The 23,112-nt window shown below is 44.2% G+C and overlaps 1 protein-coding gene and 1 long non-coding RNA gene across 2 annotated transcripts in view; one reads left to right on the forward strand and one right to left on the reverse strand.

Annotated features, from left to right (window-relative positions):
• LOC119815674 overlaps positions 1-240 on the reverse strand; it is a 39,645-nt gene extending 39,405 nt beyond the window's left edge. Inside the window, exon 1 of the long non-coding RNA XR_005285552.1 lies at positions 121-240. This is a non-coding gene — a long non-coding RNA (uncharacterized LOC119815674). The remainder of the gene's footprint in view (positions 1-120) is intronic.
• On the forward strand, positions 236-21,605 carry Depdc7 (DEP domain containing 7). Its single transcript, XM_038331930.2, has 9 exons — positions 236-389; positions 12,648-13,026; positions 14,705-14,832; positions 15,559-15,748; positions 18,517-18,728; positions 19,508-19,650; positions 19,796-19,921; positions 20,008-20,086; positions 21,314-21,605. Exons 1-9 carry the CDS (start codon positions 317-319, stop codon positions 21,505-21,507), a joined length of 1,524 nt encoding a protein of 507 aa, XP_038187858.1. The 5' UTR covers positions 236-316; the 3' UTR covers positions 21,508-21,605.
• Positions 21,606-23,112: the final 1,507 nt, after the last annotated feature.

Consider the following 23,112-nt stretch of genomic DNA (forward strand, 5'->3'; position numbering starts at 1 on the left):
GAGCAGTGGAGCTGGGGCTGGAGCGAGGGTAGACCCCCAGGGGTCTAGCCTCGGGCTAGTGCCTAGGAGCCCTCGAAAGGCCGCGCCTGGAGAAGAGCTTTTTACCTGGGCACTACTCACCTCGGGTGGCCTGAGGCGTTTTGGAGCGCCTTGACCTCAGCCTTGGAGCGGACCAGCAAGACACGTGACCCTTCGGGGGCGGGGCCCCCGGAGCCCCGCCCCCGGCCCGGCCAGTTAACCCGAGGCTCGAGCGTGGGCGCGCAGTTTGCGGAGCAGCGGCGGCGGAGCGGGCGGCGGTGTTTCTCCCGCCGCGGTCATGGCCACGGTTCGGGAGAAGGCGGCGGCGTTGGACTTGTCGGCTCTGCACAGCCCCGCGCAGAGGCCTCCGGGTGGGTCGGAGGGCAGCGCGGGGCGGGGGCGGGCGCGGGCTGTGGGCGGGCGGCGCGCACCGCGGGCTGGGCGACCGCGAGAATCCGCTTTCTCCCACGGGTGGGCAGCGAGCCACCGACCCCGCCGCAGCCAGATCCCGGCCTTTTAGGAACTTTCCCGAACTTAGTTGGTAGTGAGGTCCCGGGTGAGGCGCCACAGCCTGACTTGTGTCAAGCGCGGAGTTTTAGATAGCTTCCTGTCCAGCGTCTGGAGCACGAACTCTGCATGGTAGGACCAGAGGTCGGTGGCTCCCCAGATTCGGAAGATGAAATATATATGTGTGTGTTGTGTGAATTTGACACTTTCTGTACAAGCAGTGTTTCAGTGAATCGGTTTTATCCCTTTTCCTTTCTTTCTTTGATAGTTACATGACTTAGGGAGAGAGATTTTATTGAATCACTGAGGGCGGGTTTAAGGTCTTTGAACCGAATCAGCTAATCTGTTCTAAAATTCCAACCCTATCAAATCTCATTCTGCAAATGGGGTGAGTCTGGTGACTTGGGATATTTGGCTTCGTCTGGATGAGGTGCCACTTTCCCCCTTTCTGAAGCTGGAGAAATTGGCTCTCTACCAAAGCTTTTCATTTGTAAAATGCCCGTTTGTGAAACAGTGATTCCTTCCTCTCGGTCGGATGAGTGTATCTCAGTGGCCCCACTATTGTGTTTGACTTACTGATTAATGCTCCATTAATTAGTAACATTAACATTTGGACCAAAATGCTAATGGCAATTTTGCTAGAGAACTACTTGTCTTTGGTGCTTTCTCAGTACAGATTATAAAACGGTCCATGTACGCCAGCTGTAGTGGCTGGTGCAAGCCCTTAGTCCCAGCACTGCAGAGGCAGAGGCAGGCAGTTCTCAGAATTCCAAGTCAGCCTGGTCTACACAGCAAGTTACAAGATGAGACTGTCTCAAAAATCAAAGCAAACGAAAAACTGACCATATTCTGCTTTCCTCGAAAAGGCTTCGATCATCCTGTCACTTGAAATGATATCTGTAGGCTTAGACCGTCATCCTGTCACTTGAAATGATATCTGTAGGTCCTCTGGTAAATGACATTTCCAAATTTACCTCCTTAAACGCGACAGTCTTTTCTCTTAGCGGCTGTGTCAGTTCTGGACTTTGGACACTTGTGAACACCTTTTCAGATGGTGAGAGGGAATAAAAGTTAAAACTGTGGAGAAGACTCTCAGAGGGGAGAGTTGACCTGTGGGCCAGCACATTTTATTAAAGGAAAAGGCTGCTTCTTGTCCTCTGCACAAGGTACAGTGGGCTGAGGGTCTGCGGCCTGCTCTCATTGGCCTTTCAGCCGCAACTCCTATTTGTTAATGTTTATTCCTCTTCACCTTGGGTTGCTTTGTCGCAGTCCTCATGAGCAAGGTAATGGGAGCCCAGGGTTTTGGTTCCTTGCCATTCCCGTGCTGTGTGCTCTGGCAGGCAGCTTTGTACTTTTTCCTCTCCAGGGCTTAGTAACTCTTTCATACCTTCAACGGGCTATAAGCAAGCAGGAACCTGACTGATGAGGAAGAAAAAAGAGTTTTATGCTAATCTTTGGCCAGAATTTAAGACACCTGTCTTAATACAGACCCAGAAGAAAGCGGTATGCTATCTTGTTATCCCTTTATACTGTAACCCAAGTCTTCGAGTTTGCCTGGTGTCACTTTTCCAGGGAGCTCAGAACATTCCCCATATGCTTTCTCATTAATCTCTGAATTAGTAGGGGCCGGTCCCTGCTTTTGTTGATGCTTGTCTTAGTCCATGTTAAAAGCATTCTTGTCAGCAGACTTGCTTTGTACCAGCAGCCAGCCTTTCCCAAGGCAGCTCAGAGTCAGCCTCTCTCTGATGTGAACAGACTGGGGACTGTCAAAGGCAAAAGCCAGTAAAGGTGTTGCAGTATCCGTTTCTGCAGTATAGGAAAGTTTCCCACTTGGTTGGCCTCAGCTCCCCGGGTGTACTAGAAACCTCTATACTCTTTATTTTCATGAAGTTTCAGTTATTGTCCACTAAGCATTTCTCTGAGTAATTTTAAACATACTTTTTAGATATATTTATTTTATGTGTTATCCGTGTTTCTCTTGCATGTATGTTTGTGTACCACAGATGTGACTGGTGCCTTCGGAGATCGAAAGAGGGCATTGGATCACCTGGAACAGGTGTTACAGACAGCTGTGAGCTGCCATGTGGGTGCTAGGAATTGAACCAGGATCCTCTGGGAGAGCATTCAGTGCTCTTAACCCCTGAGCCATCTTTCCAGCCCTGAGTAATTTTTTTGGATTAATTTATTTCACTTTTTAAGTACATACGTGTTTTGCCTGCCTGTATGTATGTATTCTATATGTGTGCCTGGTGCCCAGGATCCTCAGGAACTGGAGTTACAGATGGTTGTAGCCACCATGTGGGTGCCAGGAACTGAAACTGGGTTCTCTGCAAGAGCAGCAAGTGTCCTTAACCACCGGGCATCTCTCTAGCCTGAGTAATGTTTTTAGAACTGCTATCAAGGGGTTGGAGAGGTGACTCAGCCGTGAAGAGCACTGACTTCCACAGGACTTAGCTTGACTCAGCGCCCTCATAAAGCCTTACAGCTGTCTGGAGCTCCAGCTCCACAGACTCCGACCTCCTCTTCTGACCTCTGCTGGCACCAGGCATGCATGTGGTGCTCAGATATATATTAAGGCAAATAGTTATGCACATAAAATAATGAAACAAAATTGAAAACAGAAAACTACTATGGGAAATAATTTTTCTGTGCTGGGGATCAAACTCAGGCCTTTATCCATGCTAGACAAATGTTACTGAATGGCACCCAAATTTTCAATGGTTTTGTTGTTGTTGAAAGAACTATTTATGTGTGTGTCTAAGTTCATGTGTGCCACATGAGCACTGATGAGCACAGAGACCGGAGGAGGGCCTCAGATCTTCTGGATCTGAATTTATAGGTGGTTGTGAGCTGCCAGCTGTGGGCATTGGCAGCTGGATTCAGGTCCCGAAACGTCTGATCCATCTCTCCAGTCTTCCAGCTTTTTCTTTCTTTATGGAGACAGGGTTTTCTGTTGTAGCTCTAACTTGCCTCCAGCTGGACTTCCTCTTCCCCCAGCCTTCCGAGCTTGCGGAGATTACAGGCGTGTGCCGCCACGTATGGTGGATGGTATTTCTTAAATAAAATTCCCTTAACTCCTAAATAATGTTATGATGGTGCGTATGTTTAATCTCAGCCCTGGTTGTGTCATCTTTTGAATGGTCTTTGACATCACTCTCCACGTGGAATATCTTCCATGAGTATGGTCCTTCTGAACAAGCAAATAAATAATAGAAGATGATTGGTAACTAAAAAGCTCCTAATTTACCCAGATTTCTTTAGTGTGTTCTTTGTCCCTTTTTTCTTCAATGAGCCTATGCAGGATATTATTATCATTTTGCATTAAGTTGTTATGTCTCCTTGGGCTCCTCTAGACACTGATAGTTTCCCAGTGTCTGCCAACATCCCTGGCTTGAACTGCCCATCTGGTTATTGTTGTACACAGCCACATTAACATATATGATTGCAACAGAAGAGTTAGGTAGTTTGCCCAGGGTCATATTTTAGTAAAGGGTGGACCACAGAGTGACACACAGGTCACTGGGACTCCCCAATCCACGCTGCCTTACTCTGCATCTGTAGCATGTGACTGTGCCATGCCCTAACACAAGTTCCCACACCTGAACAGTGTGTCATCAGCCCAGGCTCTACTGACCTCATCTGTTTTGTGGGAGACATCCTGTGGATTGTAGGACTTTTAGCAACATTTCTAGATGTCAGTAGCACCTTCCATCCCATTGTGATAAATTAAAAATGCCTCCTAACAGGTCCGATGAGAGAGCCGGCCGGTGGCGCACGCCTTTAATCCCAGCACTCGGGAGGCAGAGGCAGGCGGATCTCTGAGTTCGAGGCCAGCCTGGTCTACAAGAGCTAGTTCCAGGACAGGCTCTAGAAACTACAGGGAAACCCTGTCTCGAAAAAACAAAAAACAAAACAAAACAAAAAAAAAAAAAAAAAAAAGAACAGGTCCGATGAGGGTGTAAAATAATCCACGGAGAGAACCCATTGGGTTAACCTTTACAAATGGCTTTTAGTAGTTAGCAATCATCAACTACTAACAAATGTTCATCAACCAGTGTGGAAGCAATATTGAGTGAGACAGCCCAAAAAAAAAAACTGCAAAGTAATTTAACCTCCATAAGGAAACTTGAAACATATGCACTAGCTCTATTTCTTAAAGCTTAAGAGGAAAAAAAAGAGTCATTTCAACGACTTTAAAAATTGAGTCCAAAGCTTTGAAATGAAAATGTAGTCGCACATGTATTTAGAAGTAATTCATTTTCGAAGGGCACGATGGTGACACCGGCATGATGGTGACACTGGCACGGTGGTGACAGAGACCCCACCCAACATCATCCCAGCACGTAGGAGGCCAAGGCAGGCGATTTCTGCGAGTTCCAGGGCAGCAGAGCTGCACAGTGAGACCATCTCAGCAGCAAACTAAACAAACAGCATGTTTTCCGCAGTTCTGTGTGCACGTTACCTTTCGGTCACAGTCTGTATAAGAATGTGTGTGTTGATCTGCTGTAGGTGTCTGCATGATTGGAGTTGCTTTCCCTTAACCAAGCTTTCCCAGTAAGGTGACCTGATGTTTTCATGGTTGGTCCTGAGTGTCCCTTGTAACCTTTGAGTAGATGTTCTGTCCCACCATCGCTGATGTATGAGTTGGCTTTAAAGGAATTATTGACTAATAACTGTATTAATTACTATGTATTACTAAAAATGGTGATAATCAGTATTTCAAATAAAGGTCAGAATTACCTTGATAATGTAACTCATTGTTAGTAAACTTTTGAGGCAAGACAAGAGTTCACATAAACATGAAAGACAAGTCTTGCAAAGAGCTATTCTTGTTTTTCAGCAAATAAAAAAATGTGCACTTGCCTAGATTTAATCTAGCACTTACGATTGCAACCCGGGCGTGGTAGTTCATGCCTGCACTTCACTCTGGAGGGGGAACCAGGAAGGTCAGGAATTCGAGCTTGTCCCAGCTATATAGAAAGGTTGAGGCCAACCTGGGTTTCATAAACCAGCATCTCAACAAAACAAGAAAAGGAGACTAAAATGCTGGGGACATAGTTTAAAGTGGTTTCTGAGCCTCTGGTTGGGCCACATCTGAGGTTTGTACCCACGGTTCAGTGTGTTCCCATGTTTTATTCCTATGGACCTGCCATTCTGTTGATATTCAGCGTTTGAATCTAAATTAAGGAAATGCAACTTCTTTTTATATATTTATTTATTTATTATGTATACAATATTCTGTCTGTGTGTATGTCTGCAGGCCAGAAGAGGGCACCAGACCCCATTACAGATGGTTGTGAGCCACCATGTGGTTGCTGGGAATTGAACTCGGGACCTTTGGAAGAGCAGGCAATGCTCTTAACCTCTGAGCCATCTCTCCAGCCCAGGAAATGCAACTTCTATCTTTTAAATTCATTTTTTCTTTTTTTGTTTTGTTTGTTTTTGTTTTTTTGAGACAGCGTTTCTCTGTGTGGCTTTGGAACCTGTCCTGGAATTTGCTTCGTAGACCAGGCTGGCCTTGAACTCACAGAGATCCACCTGCCTCTGTCTCCCAAGTGCTGGGATTAAAGGTGTGCACCACCGTCTCCCTGCTGTCTTTAAATTCTTATAATTAGCAGTGTAGACCTGAAACCAAGCTTAAATGCATTATTCAGCTATTGAGTTATTTGGTGAAGGGTCTCACCTACAGAGCTTAAATCTCTTGACCAGAGCTACTGAAACCTATTTTTAGATTCTTAGATTCTTTTGGTCATGATGTTTTAAAATTTTTAAATTAATTTTTATTTTGTATGTATGGGTCTTTTACCTGCATGTAAGTCTGTGTCATGTGTGTATGAGTCCATAAAGGATGTCAGGTCCCCTGGAACTGGAGTTGTAGATGGTTGTGAGCTGCCTTGGAGGTGCTGCCCCTTGAACCCAGGTCCTCTGAAGGAGCAACCAGTGCATTTAACCACTGAGCCATCTCTCCAGCCCCAGTCATGATGTTTTAGAACACAACTGGCCAAATATTAGAAAGCTTCAAGATTTTTACTGAAGAAAGCTTCAATAAAAGTAGAATTTTATTTATTTTCATTTTGTTTGAGACAGGGTCTCACTGTAGCTCTGGCTGTCCTGGAGCTTAGAGATCGGCCTGCCTCAGCCTACTGAGAACTAGGATCAAAAGTGTTCACAGTGCCTACCTAATTCAAGATGTAAAATTTTCGTGTCTTGAAAAACCAAACAAAAACATTGGGAGGCAGAGGCAGGTGGAGCTCTGTGAGTTTGAGGCCAGCCTCGTGTGGTCTACAAAGAAGAGTTCCAGGATAGCCAGGGCTACATAGAGAAATCCTGTCTCAAAAAAGTGTGTAGAATTTTTTGAGTTGCCCAATTCCTATGGTAGCAAGGCTTGAGGACAGATTGAAGCTTCATTAAAACTGTTCAACTTACAAAGCAATCACTGTGTGCGTTTCCATCTCTTGATTCTGCTAGACATTACAGCGAGTCAGTGTTACTCTGCCGACATTCATGTCAGGTTTGGGTGGGCGATAAGCCCTTTCCTACCTGGCACTGGGGGATCTGTAGTCCACGGGGGAAGTCACCACTTAAGCAAACTGGTCATCCTGGTATAAGTTGTGGCACATTGGCTTGTCAAGTCCAAGGTACATTATGTATTGCTTTATCTATGTGAACTCGAGCCTGGGGTCTGTGGGTGGCGATGCTTGAGGGGAAATATCCCGGAACACGGCGTTTGGGAATTAATGGTCAGTGAGAACAGAGGGACTTGAGAGGACTACTCTCATCATGCTTGGAGGACTCTGGAAACATTATGTGGCACACAGGTGCCAACTGCCCTGATCTAACCTGTTCTTTAATCTTTCCTTACAGTCTTATCCAACCTGTAAAACTTCCTGATTTCCCACACGTTAGTAGCAGGCTAATATGGGGAAGCTTATTCCTTGCTTCTTACTTAACTCCTGGGCAAGCATTAGCTCTCTCCATGCTGTCTGGCTGCATACCCTCTCTGTCGACATCCTTCAGTTGTTTTTTATTAATTTAAAATCAGTGCCTCCAACTTACTTTTTAGGATTTGGGTACTAGCCTACTTTGTGGCTCAAATGTTTTAACTTTTGTGTTCTGAACGTTATCACTAGCCCAGCTGGGTGAGAGAACAGTACTTCTACACCAATTACTTAGGTCACAGGGATCTCTTGAACACTGGAGTACTGGACCAACCTGGGAAATATATTGAGAGTTTGTCTTTAAAAAAGAAAAGAAAATTACTGGCCTTAAAGTCTGTTTCACTTAACACGAAAGACAATCTGATCTCTCTAGGTTTGCTTAACTTGCTTTCCTGTCTTACACCTGTGTATAGTATATATTATAGAATTCACTATACTCTTTATTTTAGGAGTACTGGTTACCAAGTGTTTGTAAATACTTCTTAAAACCATTGGATTTGTTTCTTCCAATCTCTTGGTTCTCTCATTGTTTTCTTTATTTGGAATCTCCAAAGAAAGATTTTTTTTTTTTTTTGGTTTGGTTTGGTTTGTTTTTTTAAGACAGGGTTTTTCTGTGTTGCTTTGGAGCCTGTCCTGGAACTAGTTTTTGTGGACCAGGCTGGCCTTGAACTCAGAGATCTGCTTGCCTCTGCCTCTGCAGATTAAAGTCGTACACCACCACTGCCCAGCGAAAGATGAATTCTATTCCTGTCTAGTAACTGGTTTCTCTTGACATGGTCAAGAGCCCAGGTTGTTATAAACTCTCTGCACATCCAAGGTTGACCTTTGTTTTGATCCTCTTGCCTTTACCGTCCTGTGGACTGGCAGGCCGCTGTGTGACACCAATTCATTAGGGTTACTTCCAGGGGTGTGGGTGGATCACGTAAAGGAGCTAGGATGGAAGCAGCTGCAGCTCCCAGAAGTCCGCCGCAGCTCACAAAAGCTGAAGTCTGGAGCTCACGGTATACTTGACCCAGCTTTGATGGTCTCTGCCTCCTCAGAAGTCCTTAGTGCTTATATAACTGCAGGGACGGAAGAAGAACCTGGTGGGTCTGGCCATCCGGGACTTCCCGAAGCTCCTGAGTTACGCACTTCCTCAGTCCTTTTTTTTTTGTTTGTTTGTTTTGCTTTTTGAGACAGGGTTTCTCTGTGTAGCCTTGGCTGTCCTGGAACTCGTTCTGAAGACCAGACTGGCTTCAGACTCAGAGATTACTGTAATCAGTGCTAGGATTATAGCTGCACTGCCCAGCTACTTCCTCAGTTTTAAGGAGCTTCCTTCCCTTTGCAACAGCCGTTCTCAACCTGTAAGTTTCAGCCCCTTTGGCAAACCTGCCTCCAAAAAATTCACATTACAATTCATAACTGGAGCAAAATTACACTTGTAATGCAGCAGCAAAAATAACTGGAGTCAGGACAACGTGAGGCTAGGAAGGTGAGAAGCACTAGAACTGAGGGGCTCTGGGCGTAGGTCTGCACCAACAGGCTGCTGGGCAGCCAGCACCCCGCCCACTGAGCCGTGGTCCTACAACCTAAAACTTAGAGTAAGTAATAAGTATTAGGAAAAGCTGGGATGAGTTTAGTACACCAAACCTGAGTTTTCTGATAATAGGATGATTAGTAGCTTTCACGGAGACGTGGGTCTGGGTTAAATTAGAGAAGACAGTTTGTCATTATTGATAATGATTCAGTGAAGATTGAAACCCGCCTGCAGTCTCAGACCTTGAGAGGCAGAGGCAGGAGGACGGTCAGTTCAAGGCCATCAACTCTATTACTAGAGCCAGGCCAGCCTGGGCTACAATAAGACTTTGATTAAAGGAGTGCACTGCCAACGCCAGTCTAAATGAGTCCTGAGTCTGTGTTGGTAAATAGAATGGTAGAGTCTTAGTTAAGACCTACCTTTGCTAGCTGCAGCCTAGCCACTCCCACCGGCCAAGGTCTGAGCCCGGGGTGCTGACGTTCAAGGCCAAGGCTGACTTTTTGACAGAGACGGTAGTTAAAAATACCAGTGGATTCAGGTGCAGTCCCTAAACTGATAGAAAAACAACAAAGCTCCAGCGCCCTCCACGAATTACTTAAAAGGGCGGCGGCGGCGCACGCCTTTAATCCCAGAGGCAGAGGCAGGCGGGTCTCTGAGTTTGAGGCCAGCCTGGTCTACAAGAGCTAGTTCTAAAGCTACAGAGAAACCCTGTCTCGAAAAATCGAAAAAAAAAATTAGTGTTAATACAACCATTGAAAAATCAAGATTGAGGTTCCTCAAAGTACAAGAGTAAAATCCTCCATGAAGGTAAAACTTGAATCCTATGATCCTACTATGCCGCCAAGCCGATGGCCTGAGTTCTAGCCCAGGAACCACACTTTGGGAAGAGAACCAAGAGTTTTGAAGTTGTCTTCCTCCCTCCATATACAAGCCTTGGCATGCACATACCCACACACAAAATGTTTAAAACAAAACAAAACAAAGCTTTTACCGAGCTTTAACGTTCTTCAGGAGCTTGCCCTCTCTTTTCATCCGTGTTAAAAACGTAGGAAGAGGGGCTGGAGCAATGACTGCCCAGTCGGGAGGACTGTACTTTGGATCCCAGCAGGCACACGGCAAGCTGGGCATCCTGTACCTGCCTCTGTGCCTCTGCATGCATGCACGCACACACACACACACACACACACACACACACACACACACAGTTTCCTTCCTCTCCAGGCAGTGGTTCCTTTAATGGTCAGTCTTCTCATTCCTTTTAAATTCTGAAAGGAAGTAGCAGTAACTCTGCTGCTTCTCTGCCAAGAGAACCTGACATAAACGAAGCAGTATTTTTAATTAGGACTGTGGAATCCTCTAAGAGAGCACACACTGACTTTGTAGAGAAGGGCGTCAGGGGCGGGACAGTGCTGATAACCGAGTGACTAGGATCAGGTCTGTCAGCTTACTAAAACCCAAGGCCATTTCTTTCCCTTCAATTTTCCTTTTCTGTGTGCCTCTGCCAAATATTGTTTTATTTAAGGAAAAATATCATGGGAAACTTTCTCAAAATTTAGTTTACTGTGGGTGTGTGGGTGTGTGTGTGTGTGTGTGTGTGTGTATGTGTGTGGTCAGAGGACGGTTTGTGGCATTCTGTTCTTCTACCGTGTGGGTTCTGGGGACTCAGTACTCGGGCTTGGGGAAACAACCTTTACCTGCTGAGTCATCTTGCTGGCTTGGAAATTTTTTTCTTTTATAATAAAAACAAAACTTTAAAAACATAAGTTTGTGCGTGTGGAGAGCAGAGGACAGCCTTCCAGGGTCAGCTTTCTTGTTCCACCGAGCTGGTTCCAGGTTTCAGCCCTGGCTGCTGCTTCAGCAGCCACTGCCTTCCCCCTCTCAGTCGTCTCACCAGCCCAACAGGAAACTTTCAAAGCTAAGTTTTCCATTTTGTGTCGGGCAAAAATCTTGCTTTGTTTCTGTGTTCACCCTTATCTTTTTTTTCTCCCGCGTATTTTTTTTTTGTTTTTACATCCTAACCAAAGTTCCCCTCTTCCCTCTTCCCAGTTCCTCCCCCTCCCCCTTTTGCAGTAGTTAATAAGCTCCTATTGTTACTTTATTCTGCTTACTAAGTATTTAAGTTAGAAGCCTGCTAAACAGGAAGCTTTAGAAATATTAGTTTGTTCTTGCAGCCTGTAGTGTGAGTGTGTGTGTGCGCGCGTGCACATGACCATGAGTCAATTTCAGAATGATTCAGTATGCTTAGAAGTGGAACATAACCTGTGAATAAATTTTGCATCCCAAATTCGAGATGCTATCTGCTTAATAGGTTTGCTGTTGAAGACTGGATAATTGGATCATCTTGCATGTGCTGGTGGTAGCTCTACCCTCTTTGATCTCACTTCCTACTAGCAGAGTGTATGCCCCTGGGCCTTGGATTTTCTGTTCTCTGTTCTTTCCCCTGGTGTCTGTACAGCTCACTTCCTGGTTTTCCTCCAGTCCCTATTAGACATAACAGTTGGAAAAGTGACCCCTGGTTCTTCAGTCTTGGTCTTTGTGATTTTTGTGTCTCCAGAGTTGGGAACTGAACCCAGGGTCTTTCACATGCTAGGCAAACTCTACTACTGAGCTAAATCCCCAACCCTAGAAGAGTCTTCCTGACACTCTATTTAAAATAGTGTTTTCAGCTAGCTGGTGGTGAAAATTAAAATTAAATACCTTTATTCCTAGACTTGGGAGGCTGAGGCAGGCTGATCTCTGCATGCATGGTCACCCTGGCCTACAGAGCGAGTTCCAGGACAGCCAGCACTGTACAGTGAGACCATCTTGATAAACAAAAGATTCTCAGGGAAAGAAATGGCTCAGTGGTTAAGGACTTTTCCAGAGGACTCAGATTCAGTCCCAGCAACCACATGCAGCTGCCAGTCACCTGTAACTCCAGTTCCAGAGGATCAGCACCCTCATCTAGCCTACTCAGACACTAGCAGAGCACTCATGCACAAAATAAAACAGAAATAGTAGCCTCAGGCCATTACGCCAGCTCAGCATGTAGAGGCACTGCTGCCAAGTCAGATGGCATGAGTTCGATCTCCAGGGCCCACATGGTAGAAGGAAAGAACGTGATCCTGTACATTGTCCTCTGACCTCATGAATGCCGTGGCACACATGTGCCCACTTGCAGCCCCCCACAAACACGTGTGTGCGCACACACAATAAATACATGTAACAAAATAGCATTCTCTTACTCGGCTATTACTGCTCTGCACCCACATCTGTGTGTGTCTGTCTCTTTCTTTCTTGGCCTGGTCTCACTATAGAGCCCAGGTTGGTCCCAAGCTTTTGATCCTTCTGCTACGGCTTCCTGAGTGTCGGTGTCACAGGTAAGCTGCCTTGCCCAACACTGATTGAGCACATACAGAATGTTTGGATCCGCCCATAGTGTCTTTAAATATGAGGACAGACTTTACTTTTCTAACTATCGTGTCTACCGCATAGGACAGCATTCAGTATATAGCAGACACTCAATTTTAAATAAATTGCCACTGGTGACAACATTTCAATAACCTGCCCTTCTAATTCACCTTATTATGGCTTTTGGAAATTGCTGCCTTCTTCCTAGGAGCTGCTTAGACCTCATCATAAATAAACAAGTGCTAATGCACCGCTTCTCGGATTATTTCTCCTTTTAGGTTTCAGTGTGGCCCAAAAGCCATTTGGAGCCACGTATGTGTGGAGTAGCATTATAAATACCCTGCAAACCCAGGTGGAAGTGAAGAAGCGGCGGCACCACTTAAAACGGCACAATGACTGCTTCGTCGGCTCAGAAGCTGTGGACGTCATTTACTCTCACTTAACTCAAACTAAGTTCTTCGGTGACGTTGATATTCCTCGCGGCAAAGTGGTGAGACTGTGCCAGGCTCTTATGGACTACAAAGTATTCGAAGCAGTTCCAGCCAGGGTCTTCGGAAAGGACAGAAAGCCTGCCTTTGAAGACAGCAGTTGCAGCCTTTACAGATTCACAACAGTCCCTAACCAGAGCAACGAGAACAACGTATACTCTCCTTCCAGGTGAGCCCCGGGGTTAGGTTAGCATGGGCATATTAGTGGAGTTTTTCCTACTTTTTTTTTTAAAGATCATAAGTGATAATTTTGGCTAAAATCTAAATCCTGGTAAATTTAATAAAATATAGCAAAATGTTGATGAAGCAGGCGCATCCTAGACTTCATTTGTTCATACCTGTATTTTGCAGAAACAGACAACAGACTTTGTTTTCCTGTCTTAAGTTATAATAACAGTGTAAAAAATGGAAATTCACCTACAAAGTGGGGCTAGAACAGAGAGAAAGGAAAGGTAGGCAGAGAGACACCCAGCTCTTAGGGCATCCCCGGGATCCGAAAGTGGCTGGTATGGCATGTGAATGCTGAACGAGAGCCACAATACCCACAGCCTGGTGTGACATATTACAGGATTTGTGTGATTTTGGTCTGGCGGGGTTTGTTTTTAATTCTTGAGACAGGGTCTCCCTAAATGTCTCAGGCATTAATGGATTCCTGGGCTCAAGCCATCCGTCTACCCTACAGGTGTGTGCCACTGACCTGGAATGGTAAGGAACTTGGGACTTGGTCATATAGGTGTTGGGAAGGCACAAAAGACGTTCAGCAGGATCGGACTGTGTTTTAGAAAGGTCAGTAGGTGCCGAAATGGTGCTGGGTAGCTGGTGAGAACTAGGTAAGCAGTGTTGAAGGCTAGGGAAGACAGGGCTAAGGAACCGTGGGGGAGGGGAGAGCGGGGCCAGCGAGACCAGTGCCGGAAATGAGCATAGGTGAGGAGCGCCTAATGAGTTTGTGGAGCTAAACTGTAGAGGAGACAGTCATCCGGTGCTCTGGTTCAGCTCTGACCTGGGTCAGGGTCTTAGGGTATTGACTCTCAACAGAATTTACATCCATAGACACAAGCAGAGGAAATAAGAGGGCAGAGTAGAATTTGGTCCACACTCTCAAGTGCATCTCCATGCTTCGTTTGAAACCGCCGAGACCCAAAATGTCTAGTAATTTGCAACTATGGCGATTTCAGAAAGAACATTTAGTGCATAAATATCGTACAGCACTGCCACAGTCTTCAGCACTGGTAATGAAGCATATTAATGTTTCTGTGACAAAGGAATATTCATACCAACGATGAAACAATTTCAGGATTTTTGTTTTTGGTTTTGTTTTTCTTTGGTGTTTGTTGAGACAGGGTCTCCCTGTGGAGCCCAAGCTGACACATAGCTTTCTATAGCCAGCAAGCCAGGCTCACAATAAACTCAAAATTCTCTTGCTTATGCCTCTGGAGGGCTAGAATTGAAAGTTTTACCATTGGGTCTGGCTCATTTTTATTAGGTTTTAAAATTGGTGATAATATTGCGGTCACTGAGTTACATCTAAAGAAGGTTCACAGGAGAGTCTATTTAGAATATTTGCAGTAGAGCAGAGTGTAGTGGTACCTGCCTGTATTCCCTGAATCTGGGGTGTGGACGCCAGAGGACAGGAGTTTAGGGCCAGCTCCAGCTCATGGTGAGTTTGATATCACTTGGACTGCAAGAGACCCTGACCCCAAACAAGCAGAGAGACTGAGTGTGAGTAGGTTTGGGTTGAGTAAGACCTTGAGAAGAATTTGCACTTGTCCTGTTCTGGTTTTGAAACGTGAGCTCTCTAGACACCTGCAGCTCTCTAATCATTTTGTGACATACTAACCTTATTTTAGGTACTCAGATACATTGTTTAAGTCACCTGATATCAAGTCGGACAGTTTGGAGGACCTGTGGGAAAATCTGAGTTTAAAGCCTGCCAACTCCCCTCGTATAAATACCTCTACCAGGCTGTCTCCTCAAGGTAAACCAATGATGCAGAGAGAGACACAGTTGTTGACTGTGTTTTCCCCCAGCCTTTATTTGAATTTTAATATTGGAGCAGAGAAGGCGTACGCTGTGCTAAAGCTGGTTGTGCGCGGCGTCAACAGAAGTCTATTATCTTGAACAACGCATCAGTGTTCCAGCTCTTGAACACTGACTTTTGTCCGTCAGCTGGCAGAGGTTCAGCGCTGAAATGTTTTGCATGCAGATTCTTAATATATTCTCTCAGATGGTGCTTTTCCTATGATTTTATTAGGTTACACGAAAAATTAAAAATCATTATTTAAAGTATCAACAGAATTCTTATGTTCTTCCTTGTGGCCATGGAATGCAGCCTGATGATTTTGATTTCCACCCCTTCTCCCCCATCCTGGTTGTGTGGAAAACCCAAGTGGAATGAATATTCTGCAGCCAGGAGATTTAAATGAGTCTTGAGATTGAATGAACCATTCTTTCTTCTAAAGCCCTTATTAACATTGTTTTATGGCTTGATCTCTTATCTCTGACATATTGCTTTATATAGTACAAAGAATGACAAGAATTCCTGTTGTCCACAGCCTGTTCTCCTACACTTTAAACAAATCTTGGATTGTATTGATCTAAGAAAGCACTCTATGATAAGGATGGCCTGGTCCCCCCTTCTGCCACATACCGCGGTGAGCACGGAGTAACTCGATCGTTTCTTCCCACTTTGTTCTCCGTGTAGTTATTAACGAGGTATGGAAAGAGGAGACAATTGGACGTCTTCTACAACTTGTCGACCTTCCCTTTCTGGACTCCTTACTCAAGCAGCAAGAGGATGTACCTAAAGTCCCTCAGCCTAAGAGACAACCTGACATGGTCAACACCAGTAACTATCTGGACCGAGGGATTCTCAGGGCCTATGGTGACTCTCAGTATGTGTAAATAACGTAATTATTTCGATATGCTGTGGGTAGTGTTTGCCCAGTGTGCACAGAGCTCAGGCTGGGTTCCAGCCTAACACTGATTACAATTAGGTGTAGTAGTGAACACCTGTTATCCTAACGCTTAGGCGGTAGAGGGAGAAGGATCAGCACTTTAAGGTTACCTTCAGCTACATAACTAGTTTGAGATCAGCTTGGGTTGCACGATACCTCCCAACACCAAGCAGCTCTGTCAGTTTGAGGCCAGCCAGTCAGGGCCTCATACATACTGAGACTATGTCTCAAAGAAACAGTGTGTGTAAACTGGGAGGTGGTGGTGCACACTTTTAATCCCAGCACTTGGGAGGCAGAGGCAGGTGAATCTCTGTGAGTTCGAGACCAGCCTGGTCTACAGAGCGAGTTCCAGGACAGGCTCCAAAGCTACAGAGAAACCCTGTCTCAAAGAACCAAAAAAAAAAAAAAAGAAAGGTGTGTATAAATTTTAAGATCTAGATCTGAAGTGTTGGTGTGAAGAGCAGACGGTTTCAGTTTACGAGTTCCATGTTCCTCATAGCTTAAAATAAGTAAAATTTAAAAAGGTTAAAATAGCTTCTGTGATTTTAGTTGATTTAATGTTTAATTATTTTGCCTCAGCAGATAGTGTCCAATCCAGTTAAGGGGTATTAAAGAGCCGGGTGTGGTGGCCAATCCCAGCACTCAGGAGGCAGAGGCAGCCAGATTTCTGTGTCTAAAACCAGCCGCAGAGTGAGTTCCATGACAACCAGGGCTACATAGAGAGACCCTGTCTAAAAAAACAAGAAATTAAAATTTAAGGCTTAAAGCCTTATATGAAAGTGTTGATCTTAACTGTTAAATTCTGCAAGTTTACATTTCTATAATCGCAATGTGGAAAAATATGTATAACTTTATTGTCTTGTTTTTCAAGACAGGATTTCTTTGTGTAGCCTTGGCTGTCCTAGAACTAGCTTGTTGACTAGACTGGCCTTGATCTCAGAGATCTGCCTGTGTGCCTCCTGAGTGTTGGAATTAAAGGAATGCACCACCACCGCTTGGTGGATTTTTTGTTTGTTTGTTTGTTTGGTTGGTTGGTTTTTTTTTTTGTTGTTGTTTGGTTGGTTTTGTTTTTTTGAGACAGGGTTTCTGTGTGTAGCCCTGTCTGTCCTGGAAGTAGCTCTGTAGCCCAGGCTGGCATCAAACTTGGAGAGATTCACCTCCTCTGCCTCCCAAGTGCTGGGATTAAAGGCATGCACCACCGCCACCCAAGAAATATTTTTGTAATTACCTAAATAGTCAGAATTTCTGCAAGAAATAACCTTAATGATAATCTAGATTCACCTTTTTTTTAAAGATTTATTTATTTATTATGTATACAACATTCCTTCCCTGTATGCTTGCATGTCAGAAGAGGGCACCAGCTCTCATTACAGATGGTTGTGAGCCACCATGTGGTTGCTGGGAATTGAACTCAGGACCTCTGGAAGAGTAGTCAGTGCTCTTAACCTCTGAGCCATCTCTCCAGCCCTTGATTCACCGTTTTATGAACCCTAGCTGTCTCAAGTCTGTGGCAGTAGAAGATATATAACAAATTTATTGAAACACATTTTCTGATGTAGATCACTTGGTAGAGTGTTTGCCTCCCATATATGAAGCCCTGGGTTTAATCTCTAACATCACAAATGGCCCTGTAGTCCAGGTATCAGGATTGAAAGTTCACAGTCATCCTCCCCTGCACAGGGAACTGAAGACCAGTCTGGGCCACAGAGACCTAATCTCAACAAGAACAGTTTACTCAGTGACTCAGTATTTTGAAATGTCATCGTTTATCTTACTGTATTTTGTCCTAGCTAAAGCTAGAAATAACATATCATACAGGTTACCTGAAATTAGCAACATTGTCTGGTAGAATTACAGCTTTCTTTATTTGTTTATTTATTTATTTATTTTATTTTTTTGAAACTGAGTTTCTCTATGTAACAGTCCTAGCTGTCCTGGAACTCGCTTTGTAGACCAGGCTGGCCTCTGCCTCCGCCTCCCAAGTGCTGAGATTAAAGGCGTGCACCACCACTGCCCCACTAGAATTACCTACTGTTTTAAGAGTCGGTCTGAAAACAGATGTGGGTGACATCACGCATCTGTAATCTGAGCACTAGGGAGAATCAGGATTGGGTACTGTCAGATTTTCTTTGGGGACGGTCAGTCCCCAATAATGACACAGATTTATTAATTATGAAAGCTTGACCTTTAGCTTAGGCTTTCTCCCAACTTTAGCCTGCTTCTATTAATCAGCATTCTGCCACGTGGCCTTGTACCTCTCCTCCATTCTGTGTGTCCGCCTCCCTCCGTATCTCGCTGGTGTTTTCTACCATGCTATATTCTGAGTCTCTCTCTCTGCCTGGAAGTCCCGCCTTTTCTCTCCTGCCTAATTTTTGTCCATTCAGCTCTATGTTAAACCAATCAGGTGCCTTAGGCGGGCAAGGTAAAATACAGACATGTCTTCATGCAGTGTAAACAAATATCCCACAACAGTTGGGAGTTCCAGGTCAAGCTTTAATTTTGATGACCTTCACATATGGCAGTAGATGATATTTTTACACACAAGGAAAATGCAATTTAACTAATTTCTTTGACCTGTCATACACAATTTAGATATATAATAATGATTTTACTGTATTTAGGGTGAAAATCTTATCCTGGTGGCATGAAATGACTTGGGAACTAGATGTTTTGTGTTTTCACATAGCCCTTCTCCCTTGCTCTAGGGCAGACGAGTGGGTCTCTGCAGCCATCGACTGCTTGGAGTATCTTCCCGACCAGATGGTTGTGGACATAAGCAGAAATTTTCCTGAGCAACCAGACAGAACAGACTTGGTGAAGGAACTTTTGTTCAACGCTCTCAGCAAATTTTATAGTACCAGGGAGCCCCTGTTAAACCACCTGGGTGATGTTCACAATGGAATAGCGGAACTCCTAGGTAAGTGAGCTCTTCCACACTGGTACCAGACAGAGTTCATCTTTGGAGGGAAAAAAATTAATTGTCCTCAAAGTGAACCATAATAACGCTCTGTAAAGCTGGGAGGGGATCTGGTCAAGTCAGTAGGAAGTATATTTATTTTAGCACGTCTGTGGGTCCCTTGAGACCTAAGCAGCTCTGGAGTTAAGTAGGAGCATTGCTGCCAGTGTTGCAGGCTTAGGCAGGAGCAGCGGTTCCCTGCTTTAGAGCAGTCGCCAGGCAGCGTGACCCTGCAGCCCCTCAGAAGGGCAGCACTCTGCTCCCCTGATCTACGTGATCACACCGTTTCACGTGGATTTTGAAAATAAATTCAGAGAACCTCTTCTCTTTCTCTCAGGTACAGTTATCGGCATTATATACACAGTACACTTTCATAGTGTGTTAGTGGGGAACAGTAAGACTTTATGAAGCCCAGAGTTTTAACACCCCAAGACAGTATATGGCAAGGGCCTACAATATCAGTTGCTGATTGGAGAGCAGGCTGTCTTTATGATGTTGGTCATCCATTTTATTTTTATTTATTTGTGAGTGTGCATGCATGCTATTGCTATCGCACATATGTGGAGGTTAGAGGACAACTTGCTGAAGTTAGTCCTCTCCTGTTTTTATTCCTGCTTTGTTTTTGCTTTTGGAAATAACTTTGAAGAGGTGTACTACTTAGCATAAAGTGTTAACAAGTTTTGTTCATTTTAATATAGTTTTATTTGGTCAATTAAGCATTTTTTTTCTTTTGGCTAAAGTAAATGGGAAGACAGAAATAGCATTAGAAGCTACTCAGCTGTTTCTGAAGCTTCTGGATTCCCAAAATAGAGAAGAATTTAGAAGACTGCTTTACTTCATGGCTGTTGCGGCACATCCTTCTGAATTTAAATTACAGGAAGAAGTAAGTCTGTTGCTAAGTGTTAATCATACTCAGTGTCTGCAGCATCCAGTGCTGTGGTGGATGGCAGCTGTTCATATCTGATAACTGCTTAGCACTGACCGTAGCCTTTTAAATATGTACCATGGGGCATGTTTTATTCTTGCAGAGTGACAACCGGATGGTTGTGAAAAGGGTATTCTCAAAAGCTGTCGTCAACAATAAAAACTTATCCAAAGGTAAAACCGATCTTCTTGTACTCTTCTTAATGGATCACCAAAAAGATGTTTTCAAGGTAAGACTCTAACAATAATCAGTCTTGTTTATTTGTAACAGATTTAAATGCACTTTGAATAATGTCCTGTGTTCCTTCTTTCTAAGATTCCCGGGACTCTACATAAAATTGTTAGTGTTAAACTTCTGGCCATACAAAAAGGAAGCGATCCTAATAAAGACACAGGTAATTTAAGAGAATTAGCTGTATGGTCTTTTTTTTTTAAAGGCACAAACTCATTGTATTCTAGGCTGTCCCTGGCTGTGTAATCAAAGATGACCTTGACATCCTGGTCCTCTTGTCTCCACCTTCCAAGTACTGGGATCACAGGTGTTTGAGGCCACTCCTAGCTTAATGTTTCATATCTTTGAAAGACATGTCCATAGTGCTGGTTTGAAAGTATTTTTGCTATGATTAGTTTGAACTAAATAATTTGAAACATTCCCCTCAGTTTTTTTAGGCTTAGCAGAGTTCTTCCTGGGTTAAAACAACTTCAGATTCTCTCTTCTTGTGTGTTTAAAACTTTTAAAAGTCACATTTGTTTAATCTCCCTGTCTCTGTCTCTGCCTCTGTCTGTCTGTCTCTCTCTTTCTCTCTGTCTCTGTGTGTGTGTGTGTGTGTGTGTGTGTGTGTGTGTGTGTAGGTCAGGGGACAACTTTCAGGAGTTGATTCTCTGCTTCCAGCAGAAGGATCACAAACAAGGATTGAACTCAGGCTCAGAGGGAAGTGCCTTTCCCGTGAGTGTCTCAGAGGCTAGGTTAAAACGTCTTGAAAGGGAGGGAGGGGGGTATGGGTGGAGGGGAGGGGAGGGGAGGGGAGGGGAGGAGGGGAGGAGATGGAAATTTTTAAATAAAAAAACAAACAAAAAAAAGTCTTGACTGACAGCCAGTGGTGGTGCCACCTTTAATCCCAGCACTTGGGAGGTAGCCGCAGGTGGATCTCAGTGAGTTCAAAGCCAACCCGGTCTACAAGAGATAGTTCCAGGACAGCCAGGGCTACAAACCCTGTCTTAAAAACAAAAACAAGGGCTCACTGTGAGCCTTGTCAGTTTGGTTGCTCACCTTCCTGGACTTAGGGGGAGCTGGGAGGACCTTGGACTAAACATAGTGAAGGGAACCCTGATGGCTCTTTGTCTTTGGAGAGGGGTGGAGTGGGGGTATGGGTGGAAGGGAGGGGAGGGAAGGGGGAGGAGAAGGGGAGGAGATGGAAATCTTGAATAAAAAAATGAGAAAAAAAAACAAAAACAAAATAACAACAACAAAAAACTTGATCAGGGGTGTCCTTATCATCTTCATACTGCATTTTATAGAATGTCAAAGTGGGGAGAAAAAAACTACTGCATGATTTTTTTTTTCCTAGTTAAATGTGGGGAATAGAGTCATTAACTGGAACCTTTTGCTTTTAAACCTTAAGGCTATATTTATTGCCAGAGAATTGATGAAAGTGACTATGCTAGCAGTACGCAGAAGAAAACCAAAGACGAACTGCTGAACTTACTAAAGACTATTAATGAGGACTCACAGCTCTCTGCCAAAGAGAGAAAGAAGCTGCTAGGCCAGTTCCGCAAGTGTCATCCAGATATCTTCATTGAGTATTTTGGAGACTGAGTTTCTAATGTCTGTATATATGTTCACTGTTTATTTTAAGAGCAAAAAGTTTGGATGTCTATATATGAAGTTGTACTTAATAAAAGTTTTATACCCAATTATGTCAAAAACCATTGCTCAGCTGGTGTATTAATGCTAAGGACTAGGGGAGTTGATTTATAATTATGTACAATTTATATAGAAAAATCAAAGGAATTTAGAGGATATAGGAGTAATATATTTATGTAAGAAAGTACTGGGACTGGAGAAATGACTCAGCAGTTAGGAGCACTTGCTGCTCTTGCAGACCTGGGTTAGGTCCCTGCAACTACATCATGGCTCACAACCATATGTAACTCCAGTCTCAGGGGACCCAATGCCCTCTTCTGAACTCTGTGGGCAGTGTACTCAACGTACACATGTATATACTCATTCATATAAAATAAATACACCTAATAACAGTACTTAACAGGAAGTCTACATATTTAGTAAGGATATGTTTTTGGTTTTTGTTAGCTTTGTTTTCATTTTTTTGAGACAGAATATGGTGGTAGAAATTGGCCCCCAGAGGGAGTGGCACTATTCAGAAGTGTGGCTTTATGAAGAAGGTGTGCCCTTGTTGGAGGAGGTGTGTCACTGTGGAGGCGGGCTTGGACGTCTCATATATGCTCAAGCTTTGTTCCGTGTGATACTCGGTCCACTTCCTGTTGCCTGCAAGTTGTAGGACTCTCCAGCACGTCTCCCTGCACACCATGTCCCACCATGATGATATGGGCTGAACCTCTGAACTGTCAGCGAGCCATCCCAATTAAATGTGTTCTTTATAAGAGTTGCTGTGGCTCAGTGGGTAAAGACACCTGCCACCAAGCCTAAGGAACTGAGTTCTATTGTATGATGTTTTATTCTTTTGGCTTTTTGAGGGGCCCACCACCCAGCTCCCAAATAAATCACACACAGAGGCTTATTCTTAGTTATACCTGGTCTTTGTTTGACTTGTTTCTAGACAGCTTTTCTTAAATAATTAACCCGACTACCTTTTGCCTCTGGGCTTTTATCTTTCTCTATTTCGGTATACCTTTCTGTACTTCTTTTTCATGATTTGCTGTGTGGCAGGCCCCTGGTGTCCTCCTCTCCTTGGTCTCCTGAAGCTCCTATTTATACCCTTGCCTGATAATTCTGCCTATCCTTGCTCCTGCCCCACTATTGGCCACTCAACTCTTTATTAGGACCATCAGGTGTTTTAGACAGGCACAGGAACACAGCTTCACAGAGTTAAACAAATGCAGCATAAACAATAGTCACACACCAGAAAATAATATTCCCAACAGAGTTTGATCCTTGGGACACACATGGTAGAAGGAGAGAATCAATTTCCATAAATTTCCCTCTGACCACATATGTGCTGTGGCACAGGTGCCCACACACATAACACATACCCACACATACAAAGTCAGTGTAATAGGAACTTTTTTTAAAGTGGTAGGGAAGACTTTAAGAGTGCCCCAATCCTCTGGCATACCATGAGTGGTTTCTTATTTTTTGACATAATAGCTACTCTTCAGAGGGCTGAGAGCTATAATATATATGGTACCAGTTATCTTAGGAAAGCCAAGTCTTTGGCACATT

This window comes from Arvicola amphibius, chromosome 5 (assembly GCF_903992535.2).
Source record: "Arvicola amphibius chromosome 5, mArvAmp1.2, whole genome shotgun sequence".
Lineage (NCBI taxonomy): Eukaryota > Metazoa > Chordata > Mammalia > Rodentia > Cricetidae > Arvicola > Arvicola amphibius.

What these genes read in the sequence shown, in the direction of transcription:
- Depdc7 (XM_038331930.2), top strand. Translation starts at nt 317, where the DNA reads ATGGCCACGGTTCGGGAGAAGGCGGCGGCGTTGGACTTGTCGGCTCTG. An exon ending in TACCAGGCTGTCTCCTCAAG is followed by an intron (nt 14,833 to 15,558) that starts GTAAACCAATGA and finishes TTCTCCGTGTAG; the next exon opens with TTATTAACGAGGTATGGAAA. An exon ending in ACCAAAAAGATGTTTTCAAG is followed by an intron (nt 19,922 to 20,007) that starts GTAAGACTCTAA and finishes CTTCTTTCTAAG; the next exon opens with ATTCCCGGGACTCTACATAA.